Raw genomic sequence first — 10,410 nt, forward strand, 5'->3', positions numbered from 1 at the left:
CCTGAAGAAGGGTAATACCCGAAATGTTGACTTCTCCTTTCCTCCAGATGCTGCCTGGCCTGCTGTGTTCATCTAGCTTCTTGTTTGTATTTCAGCCACTGACTTGAGGGGTAAGCGACCTTCAGTAAACCATCGCACCAACAGCACATAATATCTTCAGGTCTCCAATGTTTGACATTTGCAATGAAGTCTTTTGTTCTTATCTCTTGAGCAATCTTTCATCAAAATAGAAAAGTAAGCAAACTTCAGTACAATCTGCTCCCCGTTGCACATTTATAAGCAGGTCACGCCATATTTAATTGCTGTTTTACTTTTGAAAGCACAGCCAAGCAACAAAAACCATTTCTGCCACCAGTAAGGCAATTTGTTCATTTATTGTAATTACACGCCTGGTTTGGAAACATGTCCAGATAGATCCTCATCAATGTGGGGCTATGCAACATTTAAACATCTGAAGTTGTTTTCCTCAATTTAGAAAGGATGCATGCAAAACAGTGCTCCTGACCTAGTAACCACTCTTCCCATATTTTCAACTCTCCTTCTGAAGCTACAGCATACTGTACAATGTGGTCCCAGGTTTGATTGCTGGTTTGTATTGGACGCAACTGGTTTCAGGTGGAAATCGGAAGACCTCAAGAATTTTTAAACCAACTTAGTCTCTCAATTCTCATTCATTAGGAAGACAATACGGTTAGTCCTGATCAACAGTGACCAGCAACATAAACAAATATTCAGCTAAACAATTTCCCAAGGCCCTTAACAAGCACAAACATCACGGAGTTACAGGAGAAAAATCAAGACACACAATCAAAAACTTATTCAAAGGTGTGAATTTGAAAAAACAACTATCATTCTGAAATACTAGATGATAGAGATGACAAATTTGATACATTTACCACAAATGGAAGCTGGGGGCTACTGAACAATGAAGCACATGTTCCCTGTGTCGTTACATCTCACAGTTATGGACTTAGCCTTAAAATTCTCCCAAACCAAGTCACAGTCTCAGGAATGGATAATGAAGAAACATTCAAATCAACACCCACAAGCAACAAAAATTTATAGTTTGCCAAGAATGGCTTAAGAGTGGGAGTGAGATTGGTTTGCAGATTTCAAGAAATGGTTTAATAATTCTTCAGACTCTATTGACCCAGAACTGAACATGTCTAAAATCACTCAGGTTCCTTATGGTGGTTAAAGATTTACTCTCCCTTTACTCCCAATATTAAAAAAAAACTTGCTTTGCTAACCTCCAAAAGTTGGAGTTGGAACGTAATTGCGAGACAATAAGTGCTGAGGTGACAAATTCAATACAGGGCCTAAAGCTCAAAGTTCCACTTTTTAATACAAAAATAAAGAGTATTATTGTTCCAGAATCTGCATCAGGAGTTTGAACTATTTTGCAGCTGCAAAACAACCTCCACTTCTTCTGGGAAGGGGTGACTTTGGAATCTAAAAGAAAAACCAACTACAGCGGGTTCTTCTCAAATACAGACACCCGAGAAATGGTGGGTAGGTTTAGATTTGAAATATTTATTTTTAACGAACAGAAGAACATCCAATAATGGGTCTGACTTTTGATGGTGATCAAAATTATTTTTTTTTATTATTTTACTGAGCTCATTATGACGTAATATCATCTTGAATGCATTTAAACAACCAACAGTTTCCAAAATAAGAAAATTGAGACAGTTGTCGGGGGAGGGGGTGTTGATTTCTAATTAAGACCACACAGTAATGATATTCCATAACCTTCACAGTCATTTCCAAACATCTCTCTCTCTCTCTCTCGCGCACACACACACACACATACATACACACACACACTTAGGAATCCAGGAAAAACTCTTGCATGAGCAAACTTAAAGACAGGATTGTGAGGGGAGAAGGTTAATTCGTCCTTTCCAGTTGCACACCCTTGTATGATGCAGGAACTCACTATTAAACCCCAACAATGAAACAGTACTTACAAAAAGGAAAACATTCCCTGTATTGCATCATATTTTAAAGGGACTGGATGACAAATTGACATGCAGATCATAAAAGAACAACTTCCTATCAAACAGAAAATGTGGATGAAATAGGCACAGCATTAAAAGCAGAGCACCAGCTACTGAAGTAAATCCACACATTATAAAAAGCCTGGGATTATCCCCTTGCTAAGTAAGCTGAGGGCAGAAAGTGTCCACTTTCAGTTCTTTACGCAAAATCAAGCTGATGAGGCATTCACACAAAGCTCAGTCTCCAGCTGACCTGATATATTCGCCCTTACAGAATCCAACAAAAGAGTAATGACAGCAATCCTCAGACCTACTGGACTGGCAGGAGGTGGCTACAGTGACAGAAACAATAGTGTTCGAGACAGAGACCAGTAGAGAAACAGAAATAGACGATGCAAAAAATAAAAACTCAGCTGTGTTATAAACAGAATGTAATAGAGATATAGAAAAAGAGCATATGGCGAACATCTAGGAGACAACATAACAGAAACATATAGATGATATATAATAGTTATAGCCAGACAGATAATATATGTAAGGCCAATTTCTGGGAGATATTATAGATGGTATCTAAGTTATAGATAGCATACAATAGTTATAGGCAAAGTGTATAATATAGATAGACGGTATATATGTCACAGACAGTATAGAAGAGGTATAGACAGATGGCATACAATACCTATAAACGGTATACTACAGAAGTTACAGACGGTATATCTCTCACATATAGGCCCACACTGTGTGGGCCAGGCCCTCTGTGATGAGGTGATTACCCTCTCTCTCCCTGTACCTTAGTGTGGACCCGCTTGCATTGCTGGCAGGTCGGACAGTCCGCTGCCACAGGCTCCAGGCGGCCCGAGGGAACGGAGGCAGCAGCGGCGGACACTCGCATCCCGCACGGAGCCGGCGGTGAAGCTGAGGGTTGGTGGTGTGGGGGGGGGGGGGGGGGGGAGGGTGAAGAGCCGGAGAACCGGGGGCTGCTCCGTTCACGGTCGGAGACGCGGAGAGTCCGCGAGGTCCCCGCCCCCCGCCGCTTATATAGACAGAGGCCCCGCCCCCCCCCCCCCCAGGTCCCGCCCCCTCCCCGAGCCTTATATAGACAGAGGCTCCGCCCATGGCTCTCAACCCCACCCCTCCCTGATGTCCGTGCCCATCCATCGACGCCCCGCCCCCAGCGCCTTATACAGACAGGGGCTCCGCCCCTAACACCAGCGACACGCCCCCACAGTTCCGCCCAGCGCACCAAGCCCCGCCCACACGGACTCGGGCCCCGCCCATTGAGCCTTATATAGAATGAGTCCCCGCCCCCTCTTTTACATAAATAGTGTCATTTACACGTGAAAAAGTTACACCTTTCGGTCCCTTTTCAACCTTTCCCCTCTCATCTTAAACCTTGTAGGTTTGGACTCGCCTACCCTGGGGGGAAAAGCGGAACACAGTGAACAATATAGAATACAATTCCCGTCCTAGCACACTTTGCATCTATCCTCCTTTCCCCAAAGCCCTTTGCAGAAATTGTTGGGGAAAAAAGTTAAAAGAAAAAATGCGCCCAAACTTCCTCCGGAGAAGGTTTCTTTTTTGTGCAGACAGAGTTTATGGAACTCCGGGTCATGTTCAAACTTATAAAACCCTCGAGATGGAGAGTGTCCCAGCCCTTCCAGCTCCTCATTACTTCCTGAAGGAAAGTTTCTCCTCCAGCTTCATGGGAGAAGTGCCTGAGCTGAAGCCATCCTGTTTTTAAGTTGTTTATACACTCAGTTCCCACAGCCCATTAAAAAAAAATCCTTTGTGTCAGCTTCTGCCCGCAAACCTCCACCGTGCTACTGAATACAGCCCTACCAACTTTAAATACAACTCTATTTCAGCCCACAAACACATTTGAAGTGAAATCGGAAAAGCAAACTTTCGTTCCAATCCTAGCTACAATATTAGAACACAATGTGCTTTTATATCTGGAATTTGAGGAGGAAAAGGAATTTTTAACATTTGTAAATTGAGGCCAAAAGGGGCGGAAAGCGTTAAACTTTGGTCCAAGTAACAGACCAGTTCCTGGAACTAATTCGATCAGGGCATTTCCAGTTGTGCCAATGGGAGTTTGCTGCAGATTGAGCCAGAGTTACATTGAAGTAGCAACAAGCTAGATGTGGATTTAAGATATCAGATCAAAGTTACTTTGTATCCAACCGTGACCAATGAGGATCCCCCAGACCAACCTGAGGTTTTCTATTGGTTGCATAACCAGCCAATAATGTCCCGCTAGCAACAACTAGTTCTTTAAATAGTGACGTGCCTGTAAACAGGAAAAGGAACTGTCCTTACAGCCATCCGCTTAAAGCTCTCTTGTTCCACACAGTCCTCATAGCCCAGAGTTACAAACATAGAAAACAGAAGCAGAAATAGGCCATTCAGCCCTTCAGTCCCCTGTTTCCACTTTCTCCCAAACCCTTTGATCCCTTTAAGCCCTAAGAACCAAACCTGAAAATACAAAGTTTTGACCTCTGCGGCAGAGAATAGTCTAGACCATGTGTGTGTGCTTGAGATATCCCAGCTTTTCCTGCACTGGGGGTGGGGGAGGAGCACACTGTAAAATATGAAAAATAAACAATGGCCACCTGAAATGAGCTCCCCAGTAAAGCTTCAACCTTCCACAGAAAGGGCTCAATGGTAATATCCTGACCTCTGAGCTCACAGGCTCAGATTTTCAGATTTAAGCTCCTCCTTCCAGAGGTGTATAATAGGATCTCTGAACAGGTTGTTTGGAAAATATCTCAAGCCCTTCAGCACAGGTCAAGGAGAGAAACTGGTAAAAGAGAGAAATATCACCCAACAGCCCCTTACAGTCAGAACCAAGGATACTTATAACTGGGAACATAGAAATAGCTGACCAAATAAACAGTCTTTGGTTCAGTGTTCACAAAGCAGGACACAAATAACCTACCAGAAATAGTGGTGAGCACAGGGTTTAAGTCATGGAAGGAAATCTATATTGGTAGAGAAATGGTATTGGGGAAATGGACGAGATTTAAGGCAGATAAATCCCTTGGGCCTGATAATCCACATCCCAGGATACTTAAGGAAGTGGCCATAGAAATAGTGGATTGCTTTGGTGGTCATCTTCCAAAATTCTCTAGACTCTGGACCAGTTCCTACAGATTGGACGGTAGCTAATGTAACCCTTCTATTTAAAATGGAGGTAGAAAGAAAACTGGGAATTACAGACAAATGAGTCCGACACTGGTAGTGGGGTAAATGCTAAGGTCCATTATAAATTATTTAATAGCTGAGCATTTGGAAAACAGCGACAGGATCAGACAGAGTTAGCATGAATTTATGAAATTGAGATCATGCTTGACAAATCTACTGGAATTTTCAGGGGATTAACTCAGTGTTGATGAGGGGGAGCAAGTGGATGTGGTTGATTTGGACATTCAGAAGGCTTTTGACAAAGTCCCACATGAGAGATTAATGGATAAAATTAAAGTGCATGAGACTAGGGATAGTCTATTGAAACAGACAGAAAACTGGTTGGCAGACAGGAATCAGAGTAGGAATAAACAAGTTTTTTTTCTGAATGGCAGGCAGTGACTAGCGGGGTTCCACACGGATTGGTACAAGGACCCCAGCTATTTACAATGTATGTTAATGATTTAGATGAGGAAACTAAATGTATCTCAAAACCTGCAGATGACACAAAGCTGGGTGGTAGAGTGAGCTGTGAGAAGGATTCAGAGATCTCCCCCCCCACCCCCAACTTCCCCATTCTTCTAAACTCCAACAGACTCAATATCTCCTCATACATCAGTCCTCCTAGCCCAGCAATCAATTTGGTAAATCTTCACTACAATCTCTCCAAAGCAAAAATATCTTTGAGATGTTACAGAGTGATTTGGACAGGCGGAGGGCAGTAGAGAAGGCAAACTGTATGTTGGCCTTCATTAGTGAGGATTCGAGTACAGGAAGAAGGATGTATTACTGCAATTATAAGAGCATTGGTAAGGCCACACCTGGAATATTGGATGCAGTTTTGGTTTCCTTACATGAGGAAAGATATCTTTGCTATGGAGGGAATGTAGCGAAGCTTTACCAAATTGATACCTGGGATGGAAGGACTGATGCATGAGGAGAGACTGAGTCGGTTAGGATTGCATCCACTGGAATTTACAAGAATGGGAAGGTGGGGGATCTCATAGAATCCCATAAACTTCTAACAGGTGAGATGCAGGAAGGATGTTCCCGATGACCAGGGAATCCAGAACTGGGGTCTCAGTCTAGGGATATGGGGTGGACCATTTAGAACTGAGATGAGGAGAAATTTCATCATCCAGAGAGTGGTGAGTCTGTGGAATTCTCTACTATGGAAAGCAGTAGAGGCCAAAAGATTGTACGATTTCAAGAAGTTGTAGGTAAAGGGATCAAATGATATGGGGGAAATGCGGGAATGGATTATCGATTTGGATGATCAGCTGTGATCACAATGAATGTCAGATTAGGCTCAAAGGGTTGAATGGCTTACGCCTGATCCTACTTTCTATGTTTCTATCTGAACAGGTTGATTAAAACAAAAACAAAATAAATACCTGAATCACCTCCCACAAACTCTCTTTAAAACATATCCTTTCAGTGGTTATCACATTACACTTTGTGGGGGCTTTCTGCGTGCAAATTTGCTCCATATTTCCTGCATTCCAAATGTGACTACACTTCAAAGGTGCTTCATTAGTTGTAAAGTATTTTGGAAAGTTGTCATTGTGAAAGGTGAAGTTAAAATTAAGTCTTCTTTACCATTATATAGTCATAGACTCACAAGAGTTATACAGCACAGAGAGACTCTTCAGTCCAACTTGTTTATGCCAACCAGAAACGATAAATAAATCTAGTCCCATTTGCCAGCATTTGGCCCATATCCCTTCAAACCCTTCCTATTCATATACCCATCCAGATGCATTTTAAATGTTGTAACTGTACCCACCTCCACCACTTCCTCTGGCAGCTCATTCCATACACACACAACCCTCTGCTGAAAAAGTTACCCCTCAGGTCCCTTCTAAATCTTTCCTCTCTCACCTTAAACCTATGCCCCTCTAGTTCTGGACTCCCCCACCCCAGGGAAAAGACCTTGGCTATTCACCCTATCCATGCCCCTCATGGTTTTACAAATCTCTACAAAGGTCATCCCCCAGCTTCTGACGCTCCAGGGAAAACAGTCCCAGCCTATTCAACCTCTCCCTATAGCTCAAAGCCTCCAACCCTGGCAACATCCTTTGTTTTTATGCTTTTTTAACCCTGAAAAAAGTACGTGGCTTCCTTTTAATTGACAATTATCTGAATTGCATTTGAAACCATAAGGCCATAATACATTGAAGAAAAAAAACAGGCCATTCGGCCCATCGACTCTCCTTCGCCATTCAATCAGATCACAGCTGATCTGATAATCCTCAACTCTACCTTCCTGCCTTTTCTCCATAACCCTGGATACCCTCACAGATTAAAAAGAAAATCTCTCTCACCCTTGAATATACTTAATGGCCCATCTTCAAAAGCCTTCTCTAGTGAAGAATTCCACAGATTCACTCCCCTCAGAGAAGAAATTACTCCTCATCTGCCTTAAATGTGTGACTCCCTACTCTGAGATAATGCCCTCTGGTCCTAGGCTCTCCCACAAGGGGATGTTCTTGTCTTCATTTAATCTGCTAAGTGCCCCAAGAATCCTGTATGTTTCAATAAGGTCACCTCTCAGTCCTTTATATTCCAATGAGTATAGGACCAAACTATTCAGCCTCCCTCACAGAATAATCTCTTTGTATCTGGTTGCCAATATTTCTCTCTCACAATCCAACAGAGACATTGACTTAGGAGGCGTGATTTCAGTGATCAAGTTGAATTTAGTATTTCTCCTGCTTTGGACCTATATTTGTTTTTTTTGAACAGCTGTTGCCAGGAAAAAGTAGGGGTGACACAATGGCTGTGTTTAGCACTGCCACCTCAGCACTGAGGGACCTGAGCTTGATTCCACCCTCAGGCGACTGTCTGTGTACAGTTTGCATGTAAGGCCCATGTCTGTGTGGGTTTCCTCTGTGTGCTCCAGTTTCCTCCCACAGTCCAAAAATGTGCAACAGGTTTATTTGAAAACACAAGCTTTTAGAGCCTTGCTCTTTCTTCAGGTGTTAGAGAAAGAGATGGCATGAGACATAGAATTCATAAGCAAAAGAACAAAGGGTTACACAAGTGATGAGGTTGTACTAAACAAACCTAAGATGTTGTTAAATCTTTAATCAGTTAGAAGGTTTTAATTGATTAAAATGTATATGTATATTCTTGAATTTTTTTCAAGTCACTGTACTGAGAAGTGTAAAGAAGAGGTGACCTTTTAGGTCAGACAATGCATGTTAGGTGTGAGGCCTTGTTTAGAATCTATTTGTGTTTTGGTTTGGAGTCAGACTGGTTTTATTTCTAAAGCAGGAACTTATAAAACACCACATTGACTAACTATCTATATATTGTGCGCTTTTTGAACAAAATAGAATGTATCGGCAAATACAAATTCACCCCATAGATTTATGCATGTATGCATGTGCGTGTGGGAGTGTGAGAGAGAGTGTGTGTGTGTGTGTATGTGTGTGCGTGGTGGGGGGGGAAGGAGGGGGGGGGGGTGGGGGTTGGGGGGGGGGCAAGGGGGGGGGGGGGGAGACAGCGAGCATGCGTGCTTGTGTGTGGACACAGAGAGAGAGAGACAGTGTATGAGTGTGCGAGTGCAAGTGCGCGAGCACGCGAGCGCATGGTATGTATGCGTGAGAGTGTATAGTGTGGTGGCGTCACCTATAGCACAGCATGAGCCCAAGATCCCGGTTGAGGCCATCCTCACGGGGACCAAACTTGGCTCTCAGCCTCTGCTCGGTGCCTCTGCGTTGTTGTGTATCCTGAATTCGGCCTTGGAGAACATTTACCCGAAGACCCGAGGCCGAATGTCCTTGGCCGCTGAAGTGTTCCCCAACTGGGAGGGGACATCCCTGTTTGGCAATTGTTACACGGTGTGTCTGATGCTACCTCTCTCACTAACACCCGAAGAAAGAGTGAGGCTCCGAAACCTCGTGTTTTCAAATAAACCTGTTGGACTATAACCTGGTGTCATGTGATTTCTGACCTTTTCCACCCCAGTCCAACACCAGCACCTCCATATCAAAAACGTGCAAGTTGTGTGGATTGGCCGTGCTAAATTGCCCTATAGCGTCCAGGTATGTGCAGGCTAGGTGGGTTAGCCATGGGAAATGTGAAGTTACAGGGAAAGGGTGGGGAGCTGGCTCTGGATGGCATGCTCTCTGGACGGTCAGTGCACACTCAATGGGCCGAATGGCCTCTATCTGCCCTGTAGGGATTTCATGATTCTATGAAAATTACACCCTGCGCAGCCCCCTGTGGTAGATGGTAGTTTAGCTCAGTCATTAGGCTGCCAGTATCTTGATCACATCAACACCAACAGCATGGGGCTCAGCCCTGTTACTGTCTGGATAGGCCCAAAGCCTGGCTCCCTCATCCCTCCATTGCTAAATGTTGACAGCACGTGGCCATAAACATTCGCTAAGGATGTGCTTTTTACAAAGAACAATACAGCACAGAAACAGGCCCTTCGGCCCTCCAAGCCTGCAACACCACATTTTGCCCTTCCGTACTAAAACTGTCTTCACTTACAGGATCTGTATCCCTCTATTCCCTTCCCATTCATGTATTCATCCAGGTGTTTCTTGAATGCTGCTAGTGTGTCTGCTTCCACCACCTCCTCCGGCAACGCGTTCCAGGCACTCACCATCCTTTGTGGAGAAAAACCTGCCTCACACATCTCTTTTAAACATCCTCCCCTCGCACCTTGAACCTGCATCCCCTAGTAATTGATCCTTCCTCCCTGGGAAAAAGCCTCGCGCATGCTATCAGGCAAATAACTGATGATACAGTTCTATTCAGCAGGCCTGATAGAAAGGAAGAGAGTACACAGGATTGGACCCATCTGGAACAAGTAACTATTACTGACTTTCCTACAATTGTCCTGATGAGGAGGCAGCCATTCAGCCCATTGTTTTGTGAGGTTTCATTGAAGAAACTATCCAACTGGCCTCTTTTCCCACAGTCCTGAAAGTACAGAATAATGTCCAATTCTATCTAAAAAGACGCCACTGATTCCAATTCCACAGCCCTTTCAGGATACAGGCCAATTTATAACTCAGTGATTAAAAGAAAATATCCTACATCAGTTAGAGCTACTGGTTAAGTCTTTGGCCATTATAGAAAAATATCAGCCAATATTTAGCAAATGGGTGAAAACAGGAAAAGTTTACAGTAGCAATATTCCTTACATATGAAATGATTAAATATATTTTTTTTAAAAAGTCTACGCTTTAAGATACACATTGTGTGAAGA

General features: G+C 43.5%; 1 protein-coding gene across 1 annotated transcript in view; it reads right to left on the reverse strand.

Moving 5' to 3' along the window:
- The window catches only part of LOC125481448 (sestrin-1-like), a 17,412-nt gene extending 14,419 nt beyond the window's left edge, over positions 1-2,993 (reverse strand). Inside the window, exon 1 of the mRNA XM_048592999.1 lies at positions 2,791-2,993. Coding sequence (XP_048448956.1) covers positions 2,791-2,892 — 102 coding nt within the window. The 5' untranslated portion in view covers positions 2,893-2,993. The remainder of the gene's footprint in view (positions 1-2,790) is intronic.
- Between the last annotated feature and the right edge of the window lie 7,417 nt (positions 2,994-10,410).

Source organism: Rhincodon typus, unplaced genomic scaffold (genome assembly GCF_021869965.1).
Source record: "Rhincodon typus isolate 14 unplaced genomic scaffold, sRhiTyp1.1 hic_rhity00002197, whole genome shotgun sequence".
NCBI classification, from domain to species: Eukaryota; Metazoa; Chordata; class Chondrichthyes; order Orectolobiformes; family Rhincodontidae; genus Rhincodon; species Rhincodon typus.